Raw genomic sequence first — 23,543 nt, 5'->3', positions numbered from 1 at the left:
CATTAAAGATTAGTTTAAAAACTTTTTTAAAAATTCATTCACGGGATGAGGGCATCACTAGCAAGGCAGCATTTATTGCTCATTATTGTGACAAATGTCAGAAGCAAGGTCTTCATCTGGGGACTAGACATTAAAGAACTGAAAAAACAAGTGAAAGAATAGATAGAACATAAGGCCCCTTGAACCTGTTCTGCCATTCAATAACATTATTGCAGATCTGATTCTGGCCTCAGTTCCACTTTTCTGTTTATTCCCCATAACCATAGACTCCTGTATGCTTCAAAATCTGTCCACTGTGGCAATAAATAGATTTCATGGTTCAGCTGTCACAGCTACCTGGAACAGAAAATTCCAAAGGTTCACAACTGAGCTGACATTGCTCTTTATTTCCATTCTAAATAACTGATTCCTCTCTACAACTATGTAACCGAGCTCAAGAATCCTCCTCAAGGATATATACCTTTCATTCTGCTCAACTCCAATGAGTGAGTATCAGCACAACCGGCCCAACCTTTCCTCAAAGGCAAGTGACTTTCAACCTGGATATCAAACTACCAAATCTCTTCCAAACTGCCTCTAACATAAATATATCCCTTAAGCAAGAAGGCTTAACCAGCATGTAGTACTTAAGGTGCGAGCACATCTACGGCCTGTACAGTTGTAGTAAGATTTCCCAACATCTGTACTCCATTCCTCTTACATTCAAGGTCAACTTTTCTTTTGCCTCCTTAATTACACACTTTCACAAATGTTTGAGATTCAACATCTTGAACAAAACCTGAACTGGACTAACCATATAAGCACAACAGTTATAAGAGCAAGCACAAGGTTAGGTATTCAGTAGTTATATACCACCGTCCCTCATGCCCACTTGAAAATACCCATCTAATACCTTCAAGATTTACTCCCTCCATATTAGAGTTCTGCATCTTAAACACCACCTTCCAAATCTGTGAATTCTACCTCCTAGAAGGATAAGGGCAGCAGGTGCACAGGAACACCATCATCTGCACGTTTTACTCCCAAATAAGTACCATCATGACATAACCCTACACCACCATTCCTTCAGTATCACCTGGAACTCCTTGCCTATCGTCACTGCTGGTGTACCTTATGGACTGCTGTGGTTTTAAAAGGAGGGGAACTGAATTGGTTTGTGCAAGACAGAGATAAACACTTGTTTCCTGCGTTGCAATATTTTTGTAATTACCGATGTTAATAATGATGCACAGCTATTTGGTCATTATTTTTAATCCTAGGAAACCATTAATACAAAAAATCCAAACAGAAATCACTCAAACTCCATTTTGGGGTTAGCAAAAAGGCACTACCTTAAGTATACATTGGTGGGAGCCAAATGTTCTGGTCAGGCAATCATTCTTCATGCAACCACAATCAGTCATAATTTGACCCTCCGGCATACTTTGAATGTTGTAAACATATTTAACACTTCAAGACTCACCTCTATAAATGCACTCAGTGTAGCATTTGTAGGATTGTGGGTAATGAGAAACCTCATGTGCTTGTAACTAACTTCCACGGGCGCAGGGCGATTTATCCGAGCCATGGGGGTCAGAATCAGCGGCACAAAGTAGTATTAGTACAAGGTCAGTATATGGTCCCAATCTCTCCAAGTTAATACATGCGCACAGTCTTCATAGGATTGTATGTTTCTTACTGCAGCAAGGAAATATTGTTCTTTGAACCTTCTTAAATCAGCCTCCTTTGTTCACTTGTTATGCACTCTCCTTCAAACCATGTATAATTCTAAATTCAGCAGTTCAGTCACCCCATTTGGAGATGCATTTCAAGGCAGTAGGAACACAACTGGAGATACTGAACAGGCCAGGTCTGTTATTTCTTATTCTTGCCAAAAATAAACTTCTGATGGTTAATCCAAAGTGGTGATCTTCAAGTTCTTGCTCAAATTTACTTGTCTGAGAAGATGCTATGTTGTGCTGGGCAATAGCCACTGCTGTTTCTCACAAACTCCATAAAAGTGTGCTGAAAGGAGCTGTTGAACCACTAAAGAGAGAGAGAATTTATGTTATTTTAAAAGAGTTGCATAAAAAAGGTAGATTAGACACAAAAAATTGTCTTAAGTAGCTGTCCACAATCAGGAAGGTAATATAGCAGTTGAGCAAGAGGACTTGTGCCCATTTCAGTCTTAGATTACTTAACTACTGAATGCATCCAAACCGCTGAATGACATGGCAATTTGTTTCATGCCACATCTAAAATGTTAACCTTCAGACAATTTTGTTTAAACTGTGAAAGCAACAAGGATTCATCACAAAGGAAATATCAGCATTAGTATAAACAAACTAGACATACTGTCATGTGCCACAGTAAGAATTTATGCTGTGATTAACTCATCCTTCAGTTATATTACAACTGAGCAAATTTCCCAATTTTCTACTGCCTTCTAAGTATTGTACTTTAGCACTTCCTGTACCTTTTCCTCAGCAATGTGGTGCAATCAAGAGTTTCAGCAGTAACTACCTTAACTGGTATTGTGGGTTTGTTTGTTGGAATACAAAGTTATTAAATCATGTCTAGTACACCTAACTAATGTTTAATTTTATGATTCTGACCAAATAAGCTGGTAGTAATAGGGTAAAACAAAAAAAAGTGAACAAAGCTTCTTTAGAAGGGAGTTAGAAACAAAATTAAATCTTTTGATTGCTGCCAACTGAATGTACTAAAATAATCTTTCGAAGCAGTAATTATTCATTAAATGGAAGGCTATGCCTTCTTTGATTTTCAGATATTGCAAGTAATTACATATGTATGTTTCATACATTACACAATCTGCATGAATTAAAACAAATAGTTGATGCACCAATTCACATATACAGTAAATACTGCCAAATCATACCACTTGAGTTGTAAGCTGTACATGAAGGAGTGAAACACTAGTCAAAGGCATTTGTCTGATTCAGGACAAAGGAAATGATCAGATTAGATGACCATAAACAAACTGGTAAGTTTTTTTATTCAGTTCTGCAGCAACATTTATTAAGCCAAAATAAAAAAAAGTAGCAAAAACAGAAATTGCTGAAAAATCTCAGCAGGTCTGGCAGCATCTGTGGAAAGAAATCAGAGTTAACATTTTGGGTCCAGTGACCCTTCTTCAGAACTGATGATAGCAAGGAAAAAGTTTTTTTTTAAAATGTAGAAGATCAGGAGGATGGAGGAGAAAAAAAAAACAGTTGGGGATTACAGTGGTGCTGGTAAAGCACAGCAGTTCGGGCAGCATCTGAGGAGCAGGGAAATTGACGTTTCGGGCAAAAGCTCTTCATCAGGAAAACAGCTGAAAGAAGAATGGAAGGCAAAAAAAAGGGCAGCAGAATGAACTTTGGACGGAGGACTTCAACGTAACACCAAGTTGGCAATCATAAAGGACATGGCTGTTAGACTGGGTCTGCCATGTGCAATAAGGAAACCAAAGAGACAAAACTTACATTATCTTACCCTCACCAATCAACCTTTTGGAGCTACATATGTCCATGGCTGTAACGACTGTATTGAACACTGCAACAATTGTGTTATGTAGCACTACCTCTGCTAAACAGAGCAAATTTCAAAACAGATCTAGCAAATAGAGACCAGATACATGATGCTGCCAGCCATTAGCAACAGCACTACTCAGTACTAATTGGCAATCAGGCCGATACTCCACTCTACTAGTACCATCACATCAAGGGGCTAATTCTGGATTTAATGTGTACAGGACAGCATGCCCGGACCAGCACAAAAGTAAAATAAAAAATTTAGAACATGAAAGTATAACAGAACTACCCGCATGGCAAACTGTGGAAAATTAGGAGAAAGTGAGGACTGCAGAGGCTGGAGACCAGAATAGATTGTGGTGCTGGAAAAGCACAGCAGTCAGGCAGCATCCAAGCAGGAGAATCGACATTTTGGGCATAAGCCCTTCATTAGGAATGAGGCTTATGGACCAGGGGGGCTGAGAGATAAATGGGAGGGGGGTGGGGAAAGGTACATGAAAATGCAATAGGTAGACGAAGGTGGGGGATAAGGTGATGGGTCGGAGAGGAAGGTGGTGCGGATATTTGGAAAAGACAGGTCAAGAGTGTGGTACCGAGTTGGAGGCTTGGGACTGGGATAAGGTGGGGGGAGAAGAAATGAGGAAAGTGATGAAATCTACATCAATTCCATGTGGTTGCAGGGTCCCAAGACAGATGTTCTTCCTCCAGACACTGGGTAGTGGATGAGGCCCAGGACCTGCAGGTCCTTGGTGGAGTGGGAGGGGGAGTTGTAGTGATGGGGTCTGTTTGTAGGTGGTGAAAGTGATGGAGGAGGATGCAATATATACACAGGTTGGTGAGGTGGAAGGCGAGGACTGGGGTTCTGTCCTTGTTACGTTGGGAAGAGTGGGGTTCAAGGGCAGAGGTGCAGGAAGCATCATCCTCCACCACTTCTGCCACCTACAAACAGGCCCCACTCTGATCAGCGCTTCAGAGAGACCATTCACTCTACAATTCCCTTGTCTGATCCAGACACGCGGCCCTCCGCCAACCAGCCCTCACCCCACTCCTGGCATCTTCCCCTGCCACCGCAGGAAGTTCAAAACCTGTGTCCACACCTTCCCCTCACCTTCATCCAAGGCCCCAAAGAATCCTTCTACATCTGACAGAAATTTACCTGCATCTCCAATAATGTCACGTACTGTTTCTGTTGTACTCGACGTGGTCTCCTCTACATCAGGAATACAGAACATTTCAGAGAACATCTCTGGGCCACCCATACTAACCAAGCCCACTGCCCCGTGGCTGAACACTTCAAGCCCTCCCTCCCCACTTCACCAAGGACATCGCCTAACCACCTGACGCCTGCAGGAAGAACACCTCATCTTCTGCTTGGATCCCGTAACTACATGAGATTAAATGTGGATTTCACCAGTTTCATTTCCCTTTACCTCATTTCCCAGTCCCAAGCTTCCAATCTGGTACCGCCCTCTTGACCTGTCCATCGTCTTTCCCATCTATCCACTCCACCTTCTTCTTCGACCTATCATCTTCTCCACCACCTTCATCTACCTACTGCATTCTCAGCAACCCTTCCCCCAAGCCCCCGCCCCCCCCCCAATGCCACCCTCCCTCCCATTTATCTCTCAAGCCCCTCCCCCTCCCACCACCACCACCTGGCCACAAGCCTCATTCTCCTGTTCCTTGGATGCTGCCTGACCTGCTGTCCCTTTCCAACACCACACTCTCGAAACTGTGGAAAGTGCATGCAATAGGCAGGGTTAAGACATCCCACAACTAATGGAATCAGATCTGCTGTATTCAGTCGTAAATGGCAGAGAACAACAAAACCAACTCAGAGCCTCAACAAATATCTTTAAGCTTTAAGATGGGACAGCCCAGCACAGAGGAGAAATCTGAAGTATTTACAACCACCTTCAGCAAAAACTACCAACTGGGTTATTTACTTCTGGCACCTCCTGAGATCCCAGCATTACAATGGGAAAGAAAATCTGGTCTATTGATTCTGCCAGTTTTTCCTAAAAGCAATCCAGTTACTTTCATAGAGTCATAGAGATGTACAGCATGGAAACAGACCCTTCGGTCCAACCTGTCCATGCCGACCAGCTATTCCAACTCAATCTTGTCCCACCTGCCAGCACCTGGCCCATATCCCTCCAAACCCTTCCTATTCATATATCCATCCAAATGCCACTTAAATGTTGCAATTGTACCAGCCTCCACCACTTCCTCTGGCAGCTCATTCCATACACACACCACTCTCTGCATGAAAAAGTTGCCCCTTAGGTCTCTTTTATATCTTTCCCCTCTCATCCTAAACCTATGCCTTCTAGTTCTGGACTCCCCAACTCCAGGGAAAAGACTTTGTCTATTTGTCCCATCCATTCCCCTTATGATTTTATAAACCTCTGTAAAAGGTCAACCCTCAGCCTCCGACCCTCCAGGGAAACAGCCCCAGCCTGTTAAGCCTCTCCCTATAGCTCAAAACCTCCAACCCTGGCAACATCCTTGTCAAGCTTTTCTGAACCCTTTCAAGTTTCACAACATCTTTCCAATAGGAAGGAGACCAGAATTGCATGCAATATTCCAACAGTGGTCTAACCAATGTCCTGTACAGCCACAACATGACCTCCCAACTCCTGTACTCAATACTCTGACCAATAACGGAAAGCAAACCAAACACCCTCTTCACTATCCTACCTATCTGCGACTCCATTTTCAAGGAGCTATGAATCTGCACTCTTTGTTCAGCAACACTCCCTAGGACCCCACCATTAAGATTTGCTTTACTAAAATGCAGCACCCCACATTTATCGGAATTAAACGCCATCTGCCACTTCTCAGCCCAGTGGCCCATCTGGTCCAGATCCTGAGGTAACCCTCTTCACTGTCCACTACAACTCCAATTTTGGTGTCATCTGCAAACTTACTAACTGTACTTCTTATGCTCGCATCCAAATCATTTATTTAAATGACAAAAAGTAGTGGACCCAGCACCGATCCTTGTGGCGCTCCACTGGTCACAGGCCTTCAGTCTGAAAAACAACCCTCCACCACCACCCTCTGACTTCTACCTTTGAGCCAATTCTGTATCCAAATGGATAGTTCTCCCTACATTCGGAGAGATCTAACCTTGCCAACCAGTCTCCCATGGGGAACCTTATCGAAATCCTTACTGAAGTCCATATAGATCACACCTACTGCCCTGCCCTCATCAATCCTCTTTGTTAGTTCTTCAAAATACTCAATTAAGTTTGTGAGACTTGATTTCCCAAGCACAAAGCCATGTTGACTATCCCTAATCAGTCCTTGCCTTTCCAAATAGATGTCCATCTTGTCCCTCGGGATTCTCTCCAACAACTTGTCCACCACCGACATCTGGGTCACTGGTCTATAGTTCCCTGGCTTCTCCTGACCACCCTTCTTAAATAGTGGCATCACGTTAGTCACCTTCCAGTCTTCCAGCACCTCATTCATGACTATCGATGATACAAATATCTCAGCAAGAGGCCCAGCAATCACTTCTCTAACTTCCCACAGAATTCTAGGGTACACCTGATCAGGTCCAGGGGATTTATCCACTTTTATGCATTTCAAGACATCCAGCACTTCCTCCTCTGTAATCTGGACATTTTGCAAGTTGTCACCATCTATTTTGCTACTTTCCATATTGTCCAAATCCTTTTCCACAGTAAACAGATGCAAAATACTCATTTGCTATCTCCCCCATTTTCTGCAGCTCCACACAAAGGCTGCCTTGCTATCCTCGTTATCCTTTTGTCCGGAATGTATTTGTAAAACCTCTTTGGATTCTCCTTAACTCTTCAAAGTTTGAGAGATGATTTGTAGCTCGGGTGCTCGTTGTTGTGGTTCTGTTCGCCAAGCTGGGAATTTGTGTTGCAGACATTTCGTCCCCTGCCTAGGTGACATCCTTTGTGCTTGGGAGCCTCCTGTGAAGCGCTTCTGTGATCTTTCCTCCGGTATTTGTCGTGGTTTGAATTTGCTGCTTCCGGTTGTCAGTTCCAGCTGTCCGTTGCAGTGGTCGGTATATTAGGTCCAGGTTGATATGCTTATTGATTGAATCTGTGGATGAGTGCCATGCCTCTAGGAATTCCCTCGCTGTTCTCGGTTTGGCTTGTCCTATAATAGCTGAAAATGTGTTGCTGGTTTAAGCACAGCAGGTCAGGCAGCATCCAAGGAACAGGAAATTCGACATTTTGGGCCCCCGCCCCCACTCCCAGCTCCAGTCCCACACCGGGTCCTAGCCCCCAACCTTGCCGGATCTTCACCATCCCTCCAGACCTCCACCTCTCTGAGGATGAAAGATCAGTCCTCAGCAGAGGCCTCACCTTCATTCCCCTACGCCCTTGGATTAATGAGTTCAATACGCGGCGAGATATTGAACAATTCTTCCGCCGCCTTCGCCTCCGTGCCTACTTTTACAACCAAGACTCCCGCCCATCCTCTGACGACCCCTTCTCCCGCCTCCAACACACCCCATCCACCTGGACACCCCGTGCTGGCCTCTTACTTGTCCTCGATCTATTTATAGCCAACTGCCGCCGCGACATTAACCGCCGCGACATTAACCGACTCAACCTGTCCACCCCTCTCACCCACTCCAACCTCACCCTCAGAACGTGCAGCCCTCCACTCCAACCCCAACCTCACCATCAAATCGGCAGACAAGGGAGGCGCGGTAGTAGTTTGGTGCACCGGCCTTTATACTGCTGAGGCCAAACGCCAGCTCGCGGACGCCTCCTCCTATTGCCCCCTTGACCATGACCCCACCTCCCACCACCAAACCATCATCTCCCAGACCATCCATAACCTCGTCACCTCAGGGGATCTCCCATCCACCGCCTCCAACCTCAGTCCCACAACCCCGCACCGCCCGTTTCTACCTCCTGCCCAAAATCCACAAACCTGACTGCCCCGGCCGACCCATTGTCTCAGCCTGCTCCTGCCCCACCAAACTCATCTCCGCGTACCTCGACACGGTTCTGTCCCCTTTAGTCCAAGAACTCCCCACCTATGTTCGGGACACCACCCACGCCCTCCACCTCCTGAAGGATTTGCGCTTCCCCGGTCCCCAACGCCTTATCTTCACCATGGACATCCAGTCCCTGTACACCTCCATTCCCCATCACAAAGGACTCAAAGCCCTCCGCTTCTTCCGTTCCCGCCGCACCAACCAGTACCCTTCCACTGACACCCTCCTTCGACTGACTGAACTGGTCCTCACCCCAAATAACTTCTCCTTCCAATCCTCTCAATTCCTCCAAACTAAAGGAGTTGCCATGGGCACCCACATGGGCCCCAGCTATGCCTGACTCTTTGTAGGATATGTGGAACAGTCCATCTTCCGCAACGACACTGGCACCACCCCCCACCTTTTCCTCCGCTACATCGATGACTGTATAGGCGCTGCCTTGTGCTCTCACGAGGAGGTTGAACAATTCATCAACTTTACCAACACCTTCCATCCCGACCTCAAATTCACCTGGACTGTCTCAGACTCCTCCCTCCCCTTCCTAGACCTTTCCATTTCTATCTCGGGCGACCGACTCAACACAGACATCTATTATAAACCGACTGACTCCCACAGCTGCCTGGACTACACCTCCTCCCACCCTGCCCCCTGTAAAAACTCCATCCCATATTCCCAATTCCTTCGTCTCCGCCGCATCTGCTCCCAGGAGGACCAGTTCCAATATTGTACAGCCCTGATGGCCTCCTTCTTCAAGGACCGCAGATTCCCCCCAGACGTGATCGACGATGCCCTCCACCGCATCTCCTCGGCCCTTGAGCCCCGCCCCTCCAACCGCCACCAAGACAGACCCCCCGGTTCTCACCTACCACCCCACCAACCTCCGTATACAGCGTATCATCCGCCGTCATTTCCGCAAACTCCAAACGGACCCCACCACCAGGGATATATTTCCCTCCCCTCCCCTATCAGAGTTCCGCAAAGACCACTCCCTTCGTGACTCCCTCGTCAGGTCCACACCCCCCACCAACCCAACCTCCACTCCCGGCACCTTCCCCTGCAACCGCAGGAAATGTAAAACTTGCGCCCACACCTCCTCCCTTACTTCTCTCCAAGGCATCTTTCCACATCCACCACAAATTCACCTGTACCTCCACACACATCAACATTGGGTGCATCCGCTGCACCCAATGTGGCCTCCTCTATATTGGGGAGACGGGCCGCCTACTTGCAGAATGCTTCAGGGAACACCTCTGGGACGCCCAGACCAACCAACCCAACCACCCCGTGGCCCAACACTAACTCTCCCTCCCACGCCACCGAAGACATGCAGGTCCTTGGACTCCTCCATCGCCAGAACATCATAACACGACGGTTGGAGGAAGGGCACCTCATCTTCCGCCTGGGGACCCTCCAACCACAAGGGATGAACTCCGATTTTTCCAGTCTCATTTCCCCTCCCCCCACCTTGTCTCAGTCGGTTCCCTTGAACTCAGCACCGCCCTCCTAACCTGCAATCCTCTTCCTGACCTCTCCGCCCCCACCCCACTCCGGCCTATCACCCTCACCTTGACCTCCTTCCACCTATCACATCTCCATCGCCCCTCCCCCAAGTCCCTCCTCCCTACCTTTTATCTTAGCCTGCCTGCACCCTCTCCTCATTCCTGATGAAGGGCTCTGGCCCGAAACGTCGAATTTCCTGTTCCTTGGATGCTGCCTGACCTGCGGTGCTTTAACCAGCAACACATTTTCAGCTCTGATCTCCAGCATCTGCAGACCTCACTTTTTACTCGAAGATCTTGTCCTATAATAGTGTTGTCCCAGTCGAATTCATGTTGCTTGTCATCTGCATGTGTGGCTACTAAGGATAGCTGGTCGTGTTGTTTCGTGGCTAATTCTACCCGAAGCAGCAGATTCAAACCACTACAAATGCCGGGGGAAAGACGACAGAAGCGCTTCACAGGAGGCTCCCAAGCACTGAAGATGTCATCTAGACAGGGGACGAATGTCTGCAACACATTCCCAGCTCGGCGAACAGAACCACAAACTTAACTCTATTTGCCAAAGCTATTGTGTTCCCTTTGTGCCCTCCTGATTTCCCTCATTCTCATTGTCTTCCCAAATCCCAGCAATATTTACTTTCCGTATTTAGCTAACTCCCCTTTGACAGCTATTCTATCCACCATCTTATTAGGCAATACATTCAAACTGTAAAAGGGTTTTCCGCATGTAACTTTGTTAACAAAAAATTCTTCCATGGAAAGTGGGGTTCACTGGGTCGACCAGAATTAGTTTCTAATATCTAATTGCCTGTCAGTAGGTGGAGATGAGTCACCTTCTTATACCATTGGAGACCATGGGCTGTAGGGACAGAACTCTTAGAACACAGTAGCTAAGACTGGATAGTTTGTGACTTGAATGAGAATTTTCAACTGGTGATGTTCCCATGTATCTTCTGCCCTGGCACCTCTAGGTGGTATAAGTTGCAGGCTTTGAAAGTACCGTTGAAGAAGCCTTGCTATGTTGCTGTATTGCAGCTGTAAAATGTTCCCACTGTATACTGGTGGTGGACAGAGTGAATGTTTACATTGGTGGCTGCGAATTAAGCAGGCTGCTTTGTCCTGGATGGGGTCAAGCTTCCAGAGAGTGGTCATTATTTTGCCTCTAGATAAGTCCTCCACCTAGTGACCATTGGAAGCAGTTTCTTTGTTTACTCTCTCTAGCTCCACTGAGATTTTTTATCTCCTCCTGGCTGCCTCTGCTCCAAGGAGAACAATCCCATCGTCTCCAACCTAACCATGTGTTACCTCATCTCTGGAGCCATTCTGGTAAAATGCCTCAACACCCTTTCCAAAAGCCTGCCTTGACAATTTCCCAAAGCCTGCTGTCCAAAATTGAACACAAGTTTCATATGAAATCTAAATACTTTATGCTGGTTTACCACAGCTTCCTGGCTTTTGTACTCCACATTGCCGTTAAAAAGGCTAGGATCCAATACATTGAGTGCTTAATTAACTTGTCTTGTTTGCAAGGATTTTTGGACAAAGCACTCCTGAATCCCATTTCTTGGGTCTATGTAAAATCACTTTTAGCATGTATCTTTTCAACTCAGTTCCTGGCATCCAGACACCCTCACAGAGAGGTATACAAAGTTAAAAATCACAACACCAGGTTATAGTCCAACAGGTTTAATTGGAAACACACTGGCTGTTGGACTATACTTTGTACACCCCAGTCTAACACCGGCATCTCCAAATCACCACAGAGGTGGCATCGAAAGAACAGCACCCGTGGCCATTCTCTCATACACCTCTTTCGAACTGGTTTCAAAACAGCAATGTGCACTCATGTTTCCAAGGAGATCCAAGATAATGGGGGAAAATGCTTTCACCTTTTCCTTTTGGACATCAAATGTCGAGGTAAAGACAACTGTAACTGGTAGCAGTTACAGTGACAATGACAACAACAAAGAGATATTAAAATTATTAAACAAAAGCATTTAATTCATATTTATACTTCAGAAACATTACTTGCTCTGTTCATTCTACACCATTTCCAATACCATATTTTGGGGTAATCAAAACAATCTTTCTTGCCAGGTATTTGTTATCAAGCATTCATATTTACATATTAAAATGAATAATTTGGCTGATTTCAATTTCCCATACTAATGCACAAAGAAAATTGTAGACTGCTCACATACTATGTAAAGAGAACAGAAACAATATATGAAGACAGCATTACATATTCTAAAATGTTTCTAGTTTAATTAAAAATGGATCCATATTAGCCTCAAAAAACCCTCAACACAACAGGCTCCTGATACATGGCAGAATTTTTTTAAATTTGTATGAACCAGATGTTTTTAATATGTGCAAGTTTTTAAGTCATCATTTAACTACTTCCTTTGATGGAAATGCTTCATATAACCTCATATAAAGATAGATATGCAACTGAAGATAACATTTAGCAGCTTTTCATTGTTGCTCACTATGAGTTTTCTCAAAATGCAAACATCTGTAAAATTGTCACATAGCTGTACTGTGGGTATGAATTTTGATGAGATTTTTAATAAAGCATATTCTGTTAACTTGGAATAAAACTGGATAAGTATAATTTTGGACTCAATATTATTGACTCTGCTCACAGATGCTACCAGTTCTTCAATGTTTCTAGCACTTCCCTTCATTTCAGATTTTTGGTTTGGGCAGACTTTGCTTTTATTCCTGCTAACTTGAGTTTGCTTGAAAGGAAGATTTGAAGCTGTTCAACACTAGAGTGGTCAGATCAGCAGGAATAATTTGAATTAAACTCAAACAAAACAATATTCTTTCCAGAATTTACAAATGAATTGAGTATACAATCCCATGATAGCACTTTATTCAAATAACAAGTCAAAATTAGTAGAGTTCTTCATTCACACAAAGTCTACTAAAGTTAGGGTGTCCAGGCAGAACCCGGGAGGAAAGTTAATTTGCACCCAAGGTCGGAACACCCACGCAGGACAATATAAAACAACCATTCGTAAATACAGGAAACATTTGTATATGGGTCTTTAAAATTAAATCCCTGTACATAAGATCGTGTTCATAAGTATGAATGTTCCTACACTGACATGCGTAGATCCAGAATCTCATTACATGCAGTCTTACTTGATGGGTTAATGTAGCAGTGCAATAATTGCAAAAGGAAACAAATAACCAATAGATATTTCTTCCATAAAAGTTTTAGTTAATAAATCAAAATACCATCTCAGAGCTATCCAAATTGTGGGTAGTCATCCCCAGTGAGGCCATGAGACAAAGTTTTGGATTAGCATGGTCGAAGACAGCAACAGCTGCCTTGGAACTCACCGATTTCTAGTAGCTACAAGGCATCTATGGAATCCTTTCCTAAAGCTTTTTTCAATTGGTGGATACAGCCTACCAGAAGGATCCTCGAAACCTAATTAATGCAGCCAAAACTAAGTTCATGAAACAACAGGTTTTGTTTGTTGCAGAAACTTCCCAAGCTCCTCCCCCTTTACTTCTCCTTCCTAACACTGGTCAACAACTAAAGCTACCCAGTCATATTTCTTGTACTATTATTAAGTACCATATATAGTACAGTAAAAGTCGATCACATGTAGAAGTTGACCCCCTATTTTTGGCCAAAAGTCGACCCTAGTTCTTCACAGACATAAGATCAATATTTGTGAATCAAGGTATTAGGCTGTGCATAAATGTTACAATGAGGAAGTTTTTTTTCATGCTATTGTGTTTTGATGTACAATTTGCACTAATTTGGCACAAATGTTTAAGATGTATCAGGTCAGAGGCAGGTGACAACCTCCTTGTGTGCAGCTCAGTAGAATTCAGTTCCCCATAGCACTCAGAATACAATCATATTACTGTGGTATGTGTTCTTTTCCTTTATTTGTTTAGATAAATGCTCATAAGATAACAGAACAGAATTAGGCCATTCAGCCCAGAGTCTGCTCTGCCATTCAATCATGGCTGATATGCTCTTCAGACCCATTTTCCTGCCTTCTTTCCATAACACTTCAAACCATTATCAAATTATAAATCTGTCTAACTCCTCCTTAAATTCACTGTCCCAGCATTCACCATACTTTTGGATCACTTTGGGAGTAGTAGTTTCTCCCCAACTATTTTAAATTTGCTACCCATTATCCTAAAGAATGCCACCCAAGAGGAAGGATCTGCTGCATGTCTATTTTATCCATACCTTTTATCATCTTGATTACCTCAATTTACTCTCCCCTCATTCTGATAAACTCCAGACAGTATCGGCCTAAACTGTTCAAACTCTTTTCATACAATAAACCCCTCATCTGTGATCAATCTAGCAAACCTCCTCCAAACTGCCTCCAATGCCAGTATACTTCTCCTCAAATAAAGGGGCCAAAATTGTGTACAATACTACAGGTGCAGTCTCACCAATGCCTTGTATAGTTGCAACAATACTTCCTTACATTTATATTCTATTCCATTAGCTATAAAAGTCAACATTCCATTCGCTTTCTTTATTATCTGCTATACCTGTTTGCTAGATCAATTGGGCTTCTGCTAACAATATGGTATTTTGGACTGTAGCATGATTTTCAGCCCCTCAAAAGTAATATCCATGTAATAGTCGACCCATAAATGTAATCATTAAAAATTTTTTAAAAAATTCAACTTTTACACGAGTATCTCATAACAGAATGTATATTGCTGATTCAGGTTACTTGATATTTAATAGCTCAGACTACTACTTGCCGTGACAGATTTAAATACTTATGCATCATCCTTTTGTAAGCATGCTTTTACAGGTCTGCAAATGGTCACTGGTTATGTAGTTCTATCCTGGTCCTTGGCTTATTAGTAAATTCAGCTCATCCAGCAACACAGCTCTTAGAAGTAATGAACATGACATATCCCTTTTCTTTCCCAATGATAAAATTACATAAATTCAAGAATAAAAGTATGGACACATTAGGATGGTTGCAAAACAATTTACACATAAATAAGAATTGAAACTTTAAGGGTTTAAAAGGTTAGGAATCTGCGTGATGTGTAGCTGGTTTGACAATCCTTCTGGAACTTGTAACGGTATGACTTCCTCGAGATTTAGACTTCATACTTGGGTATTCTGCACTTGCAGGGGTGTTGAAATCTAATGTGTTGTTGAGGTGTTGTTGTTGTCCTGATAAGAATCTAAGAACTAGGAACAGGAGTAAACAATTCAGCATTTGAGCCTGTTCTGCCATTCAATACGATCATGATTAATCACATCTTGATCGTCTGTTCCCCATAACCCTTTACACATTAAAAATCCACCCACCTCCACCTTAAATTTATTCAGTGATCACCACATTCTGGGTCATGAAATTCCAGATGTTCACAACTTTGAGAAGTAATGCCTCCGCATCTGTGATTTAAATATCCTTTATCCTAAAACTATGATGTCTTGTTCTAGATTGACCCACAAGAGGATACATCTTCTCTATGTCTACTTTGAGATCTTCCCTTGGATTCTTGTGGATCTCAATTAGGCCTCTTTCAATCTTGTAAACTCCAAAGAAAATAGGAATTATTCAATTTCTTTTCATAAGACAAACCCTTCACTCTAGAATCAACCTGGTTAATTTGCTTTCAATGTAACTACATCCCTCTTCAAGTAAGGAGACCAAAACTGTACACAATACTCTAAATGCGATCTCACTATTAAAAGAAATGTTGACTAAGAGTACAGTAATAGCATTTGTTTCGCTTTAAAACCCTTCATCGGCATCGCCAGCAGGCTGAGAGCTGGCCAAGCCTCCTGAGCATGTTCAGCAGCAGCAGCAGCAGCAGCAACAACAGAGGCGGCATCTTCAAGCAGAGGTGTGCAAAGACAGAGACAACTCATCCTGGCAATAGGTGGCAATTTGAGCAACAGCAAAGGCATCAGTATTTTCACTTTTACTTTACCTTGCAGGGGAGTCGGTTGGGATTAGGCCACATGCAGCCCCAGATCCATGGGGTGCTCTGGTGCTGAGATCACACAAGCTTCAGAATTGGCAGCATCTGGAGGAACAAGAGGTAAGGGATCAGGGTCATGGCTCCAGTTCACCATGGCAGTTGCGGGAGTGGCAGCGATGGTGGAGGTGAGCTCTTAAGAGACCCAGAATCTGTTAAGAGACCCCAGCCAATATGAAGAAGCAAATGGAGGACATGGGGAAGGTAACAAGAGGAAAATATTAACTCTATTGCAATAAAGTCTTGCATTATGTTCAGTGTTTCAGAGCATGGTGACACTTTGCATTTTGCATGGGATAAAATGCTTTTCACTATTTTTATATACGTGACAATAAATCCAAGCCTACTCTTTGCTTTAATCCACATTAACTACATCAACTGCATTATTCTCATCTACACACCTGATCACCACCTCAAAAAAAACAATCAAATTTGTTAGGCAGGATCTACCCCTGAAAGTTTTGCTGACTATCTCTGATCAAAGCCTAGCTCCCAAACTGGGGATTAATTCTCTCCTTCAGATTTTTATCCAGAGGTTTCCCTACCACTGACAGGAGGCTCACTACTTATCTCTAACACCGTTCTCAAAAGATTGAAGCACATTAGTGGTCCTGCAGTCTCTGGCAGCTCACTGATGGCCAGAGAAGAATGACAAATTTGGATCAGAGCACCTGTAATTTCCTCCCTCACCTCCCACAGGACGGGCGCTGAAATCGCCAACTATTGCCAGGAGTCGTCGTCTCTGCCACTGGAAGCAGCTCAGTCACACCTGGGGGTGTCAACTTTTAAGTCCGGTAAAACCTCAAACACCTCCTCACTCTCCATTTCAACCATTGGAATCTCTTCTGGGGTAGAAGCGACCTGTACAAGAAGGACGGATTGCACCTAAATTGGAAGTGGACTAACATACTGACAGGGAGATTTGCTAGAATTGCTTGGGAGGATTTAGGCTAGTTAGGTTGGGGGTGGTGGTGGGGGGGGGGGGGGGGGACCCAGGGAGATAGTGAGGAAAGATCGATCTGAGATGGGTACAGCTGAGAACAGAAGTGAGTCAAACAAACAGTCAGGGCAGGCAGAGACAAGATAGGACTAATCAATTAAACTGCATTTATTTCAATGCAAGGGACCTAACAGGGAAGGCAGATGAACTCAGGGCATGGTTAGGAACATGGGACTGGGATATCATGGCAATTACAGAAACGTGGCTCAGGGACTGGCAGGACTGGCAGCTTAATGTTCCAGGATAGAAAGGGAGGCAAGGGAGGTGGGGAAGTGACCTTTTTGATAAGGGATAGCATTACAACTGTGCTGAGGGAGGATACTCCAGGAAATACATCCAGGGAACTTACTTGGGCGGAACCGAGAAATAAGAAAGGGATGATCACCTTATTGGGATCGTATTATAGACCCCCCAGTAGTCAGAGGGAAATTGAGAAACAAACTTGTAAGGAGATCTCAGCTATCTGAAAGAATAATAGGGTAGTTATGGTAGGGAATTTTAACTTTCCAAACATCAACTGGGACTGCCATAGTGTTAAAGGTTTAGATGGAGGGGAATTTCTTATGTGTGCACAAGACAATTTTCTGATTCAGTATGTGGATGTACCTACTAGAGAAGGTGCAAAACTTGATCTACTCTTGGGATACAAGGCAGGGCAGGTGACTGAGGTGTCAGTGGGGGGGCACTTTGGGGCCAGCGACCATAATTCTATTTGTTTTAAAATAACGAGGGAAAGGCCAATTTTGACAGTGTTGGGCAAGAACTTTCGAAAGCTGATTGGAGGCAGATGTTCGCAGGTAAAGGGATGGCTGGAAAATGGGAAGCCTTCAGAAATGAGATAACAAGAATCCAGAGAAAGTATATTCCTGTCAGGGTGAAAGGGAAGGCTGGTAGATATAGGGAATGCTGGATGACTAAAGAAATTGAGGGTTTGGTTAAGAAAAAAAAGGAAGCATATGTTAGGTATAGACAGGATAGATCGAGTGAATCCTTAGAAGAGTATAAAAGGAAGTAGGAGTATACTTAAGAGGGAAATCAGGAGGGCAAAATGGCCCGTGAGATAGCTTTGGCAAATAGAATTAAGGAGAATCCAAAGGGTTTTTACAAATACATTAAGGAAAAAAAAGGGAAACTAGGGAGAGAATAGGGCCCCTCAAAGATCAGCAAGGTGGCCTTTGTGTGGAGCCACAGAAAATGGGGAGATACTAAATGAATATTTGGCATCCGTATTTACTGATGAAGAGGATATGGAAGATATAGACTGTAGGGATATAGATGGTGACATCTTGCAAAATGTCCAGATTACAGAGGAGGAAGTGCTGGATGTCTTGAAAACGGTTAAAAGTGGATAAAGCTCCAGGACCTGATTAAGTGTAACAGAGAACTCTGTGGGAAGCTAGAGAAGTGATTGCTGGGCCTCTTGCTGAGATATTTGTATCATCGATAGTCACAGGTGAGGTGCTGGAAGACTGGAGGTTGGCAAAGGTGGTGCCGCGGTTTAAAAATGGGCAGTAAAGACAAGCCAGGGAACGATAGACCAGTGAGCCTGACCTCAGTGGTGGGCAACTTGTCCGAAGGAATCCTGAGGTACAGGATGTACATGTATTTGGAAAGGCAAGGACTGATTAGGGATAGTCAACATGGCTTTGTGCGTGGGAAATCATGTCGCACAAACTTGATTTGAGTTTTTTGAAGTAACAAAGAAGATTGATGAGGGCAGGCAGTAGAGGTAATCTATATGGACTTCAGTAAGGCGTTCGACAAGGTTCCCCATGGGAGACTGATTAGCAAGATTAGATCTCATGGAATACAGGGAGAACTAGCCATTTGGATACAGAACTGGCTCAAAGGTAGAAGACAGAGGGTGGTGGTGGAGGGTTGTTTTTCAGACTGGAGGCCTGTGACCAGTGGAGTGCCACAAGGATCGGTGCTGGGCCCTCTATTTTTTGTCATTTACATAAATGATTTGGATGCGAGCATAAGAGGTACAGTAAATAAGTTTGCAGATGACACCAAAATTGGAGGTGTAGTGGACAGCAAAGAGGGTACTCTTAGATTATAACAGGATCTAGACCAGATGGGCCAATGGGCTGAGAAGTGGCAGATGGAGTTTAATTCAGATAAATGAGAGCTGCTGCATTTTGGGAAAGCAAATTTTAGCAGAACTTCTACACTTAATGGTAGGGTCCTAGGGAGTGTTGCTGAACAAAGAGACCTTGGAGTGCAAGTTCATAACTCCTTGAAAGTGGAGTCGCAGGTAGATAGGATAGTGAAGAAGGTGCTCCTTTACTGGTCAGAGTACAGGAGTTGGGAGGTCATGTTGCGGCTGTGCAGGACATTGGTTAGGCCACTGTTGGAATATTACATGCAATTCTGGTCTCCTTCCTATTGTAAAGATGTTGTGAAACTTGAAAGGGTTCAGAAAAGATTTACAAGAATGTTGCCAGGGTTGGAGGATCTGAGCTACAGGGAGAGGCTGAACAGGCTGGGGCTGTTTTCCCTGGAGCCTCGGAGGCTGACGGGTGACCTTATAGAGGTTTACAAAATTATGAGGGGCATGGATAGGATAAATAGGCAAAGTCTTTTTCCTGGAGTCGGGAAGTCCAGAACTAGAAGGCATAGCTTTATAGGGTGAGGGGGGAGAAAGATATAAAAGAGACCTAAGGGGCAACTTTTTCATGCAGAGGGTGGTATGTGTATGGAATGAGCTGCCAGAGGAGGAGGAGGAGGCTGGTACAATTGCAGCATTTAAGAGGCATTTGGATGGGTATGTGAATAGGAAGGGTTTGGAGGGATATGGGCCAGGAGCTGGCAGGTGGGACAAGATTGGGTTGGGATATCTGATCAGCATGGATGGGTTGGACCGAAGGGTCCATTTCAATGATGTACATCTCCATGACTTGAAGTACCTCACCATGTCTCCTTTCCTGAATTCCGTACCAATATTTTTGACCACCTTAGTGAAGATGGAGCAAAGTACTGGTTTAACACCTTATCAAAGTGCTCTACTCCACACACAGATCGTCCCCTTAGTACCTAATTGGCCCTCTTTCCTTGGGTTACATCAATATATAAAAGGAGGAGAGAATAATGTCTTGAGACTCTCCGAATTGCTTGAAGATCGACCATGCATTTCCTAAACTCCACTACAGCCTCTCTTGATTTGCATCCTTTATACTTTTTAAAAGCCTCTTTTCGTTCTGATCTAGCCTCGAATATTCCTATCTATAGTCCGGATTCTCAGAGCTTGTGGCACCCATATTTTACCTGAAAAGGGGCTGTACTCTCCTCAGTTCATTCCTAAAGGCCCCCTATAGTTCTGCTGCACATTTATCTGCAAATAGCTGTTTCCAATCTACCTTGACCAGATCCTGCCTTAATTTAACAACAACTGCCTTCTCCCTATCAAAATGAATTTTATATTTTGCAGATCATCTTATTGCTTTTACATAACACACTTAAAGATAGAATGCTATGGTTGCTACCACTAAAATACTCTGCCACTGTCAGCTCGATCACCAGTAAATCTTTGCTCCTTAGAATTATATCGAGCACTGGACCTTGTTGGACCTTCTACATGTTGATATAAAAAGCACTCCTGAGCACATTTCAAGAAATCTGCCCACAACAAACCTTTGCACTATGACTATCGCAAATGTTGTTGGGGACGTTGAAATCCCTCAATATAATTACCCAACTGTTTTTAGGCACCTCAGGTAAGTAGTCTACATGTTGTTGTTTGGGTGCCTATAATACTTTATAATCTCTCTTACCTGTAGTACTTCCAGCAATAGAGGTTATTCAGCCTCCCTTTATTGCCTTGAAACATGGCTGAACTCCTTGTTGTTGGCTGTATCACTGACTTCCAATCATCCAGATTCATTCATTCCGCAAGTAGGCAGCCTGTGGCCTCCTCTACATTGGAGAGACAGGCCGCCTACTTGTGGAACGTTTCAGAGAACACCTCTGGGACACCCGCACCAACCAACCCAACTGTCCCGTGGCTGAACACTAACTCCCCCTCGCACTCCGCCAAGGACATGCAGGTCCTTGGCCTCCTCCATCGCCAGACCATGGCAACACGACACCTGGAGGGAGAGCGCCTCATCTTCCCCCAGGAACCCTCCAACCACAAGGGATGAATGCAGATTTCTCCAGCTTCCTCATTTACCCCCCCCCACCCCCCCACCTTACCTTAGTCCCAACCCTCGGACTCAGCACCACCTTCTTGACCTGCAATCTTCTTCCTGACCTCTCCGATCCCACCCCCTCTCCGTCCTATCACCCTCACCTTAACCACCTTCCACCTATCGCATTCCCAACGCCCCTCCCCCAAGTCCCTCCTCCCCATCTTTTATCTTAGCCTGCTTGGCACACCCTCCTCATTCCTGAAGAAGGGTTCATGCCAGAAATGTCGATTCTCCTGCTCCTTGGATGCTGCCTGACCTGCTGCGCTTTTCCAGCAACATATTTTTGAGTTTTGCCCATTTCCCTCTAAACCCTTCCTATTCATGTATCCATCCAGATGTTGTAAAATGTTGTAATTGTGCCAGCCTCCACCACCTCCTCTGGCAGCTTATTCCAAATGCCAACCTATCCAGTCCCTTTTAAATCTTTCCCCTCTCACCTTGAACTAGAGACTCCAGCTTTAGCCTCCCCTACCCTGGGGAAAAAGACCTTGGATATTCACCTTACGTCCTTCATGATCTTATAAACCTCTATAAAGTCAACCCTCAGCCTCTGAAGCTCCAGGGAGAATAGCCCCAACTTATTAAGTCTCTCCGAGTGGTTCAAACCCTTCACCCTGGCAACGTTCTTGTAAATCTTTTTTGAACCCTTTCAAATTTCACATCTTTCCTATAGCAGGGAGACCAAAACTGAACACAGTATTCAGAATGTGGCTTAACCGATGTAATGTACAGCTGCAACATGACCTCCCAATTCACTGACCACTCAAAGGCAAGCGCACAAAACATCTTCACTACCCTATAATTCTACTTTCAGGGATCTAGGAATCTGCACCCAAAGGTCTGTTTGTTCTGCAACACTCTCCAGGACTTTACTATTAAATGTCTAAGTCTTGCCCTGATTTGACTTACCAAAATGCATCACCTCACATTTATCTAAATTAAACTCCATCCGTCATTCTTCAGCACATTTGCCCATCTGATCAAGGCCCCATTGTACTCTGAGGTAACTTCTTCACCTCCGAGATTCTTATTGCATAGGCACCTACAGTGACCCTTTGCCCCATAAAACTTGTAAAGATCTAAAACTGCAAGTTAGTGTTGCAGTGCTTGAACTGACCCACTTCTCACACAGCTTGCTCACTTTCTGCACCATGGCTATTATTCTGATAACTGTACCTAATGCTTGCAGGTTTTGTTGTCTGGCTACAATAGCTTCAATGTTCTGCCATCTTTAAGGCCACATATTAATGTTGTGACCTTTGTTTTGCTCCAAGAGGTCTTTATTGGAAGCTTCAAATCAGTTCTGAAGCTACACTTAACTTCAATAACTGTCCAGATAGGTGCAGTGACAAGGGTGAAGTTTTATTTTTCAGAAGCGGATCTATGACAACCTGATCAATTAAGTCTTGTTGCTGTCGTCTGTAAGACATCAACTCTACATGGTGAATGTTAGTTTTCTTTATATGAAGCAGATATTCTAGCACTTCTTATTGCTTAGTAGGATCACTCTCGGACCCTGAAGCATATTTTTGACTCTGCGATTTTGGTTTCTGATTTCTTTATTTTCACTATGTGGTTTGCGATAGCTAACTTTGAAATTCATAGCCCTATTATTTGATTAAACAATAATCCTGTTTAATCTTGTCTACGTTCAGACAGGATATCTGTGGCTTTTCAGTTCATACTAGGATATTGGACAGAAGTTAATCTGATATTTCTGGTCTTTTGTCAAAACAATTGACACCTAACAAATATATTGTAGCCGTGCTACTTTAAGGTTACTCAGTGGAGACATGCAGTTGCTGATTTTGTTTAAAAGATCATTTTGTTTGTGCCGTTTTTGACGATAGGTAGAATTTCTTTTAAATTTTATTTCAACAACACTACGTAGTGATTTTCTTTCTTGGTTCTGTTGATACAGCTTCTGTACTGCTTCAAGATTCTCAAAACCTTGTTTTTTTAAGGAAAACTCCCACCACTCCCATCATGTTGCATTTCTTGTGTTATTGTTGCTATCAGGGATGTACTTCTGAGGCTTTATGAGGCACTAGTCAGATCACATTTTAAGGTATTGTAGCAACTTTGGGCCCCATATCTCCGAAAGGATGCACTAGCCCTGGAGCTGGTCCAGAGGAGGTTCACAAGAATAATCCCTGGAATGAAAGGCTTAACATGAGAAACATTTGAGGACTATGGAACTTCCTCAATGGAGTTCAGAAGGACATCGGATTGAAACTTAAAAAGAATACTGAATGACTTGGACAGTACGGACATTGGGAAGATATTTCTATTAGCAGGAGAGATGAGGATCCGAAGGCACAGCCTCAGAGGAAAGAAAAGACCCTTTAG

General features: G+C 43.9%; 1 protein-coding gene across 11 annotated transcripts in view; it reads right to left on the bottom strand.

The window, feature by feature from the left end:
- The window catches only part of LOC132815078 (protein tyrosine phosphatase type IVA 3-like), a 155,325-nt gene that overhangs the window by 34,032 nt on the left and 97,750 nt on the right, over positions 1-23,543 (bottom strand). For 7 of the 11 annotated variants that reach the window (XM_060823796.1, XM_060823793.1, XM_060823799.1 and 4 more), the window contains 2 exons: positions 15,957-16,052; positions 1,463-2,025 (listed from right to left, as the gene is read on the bottom strand). The exons of 1 other annotated variant lie outside the window; for it this stretch is intronic. In XM_060823796.1, coding sequence (XP_060679779.1) covers positions 1,463-1,567 — 105 coding nt within the window. In that variant the 5' untranslated portion in view covers positions 1,568-2,025; positions 15,957-16,052. The remainder of the gene's footprint in view (positions 1-1,462; positions 2,026-15,956; positions 16,053-23,543) is intronic. 3 more of the 11 variants (XM_060823794.1, XM_060823803.1, XM_060823802.1) reach the window with 1 other exon arrangement.

This window comes from Hemiscyllium ocellatum, chromosome 4, assembly GCF_020745735.1.
Source record: "Hemiscyllium ocellatum isolate sHemOce1 chromosome 4, sHemOce1.pat.X.cur, whole genome shotgun sequence".
Taxonomy (NCBI): Eukaryota; Metazoa; Chordata; class Chondrichthyes; order Orectolobiformes; family Hemiscylliidae; genus Hemiscyllium; species Hemiscyllium ocellatum.
Note: the sequence above shows the minus strand (reverse complement) of the source record. Positions and strands in the feature narration are given on the sequence as shown.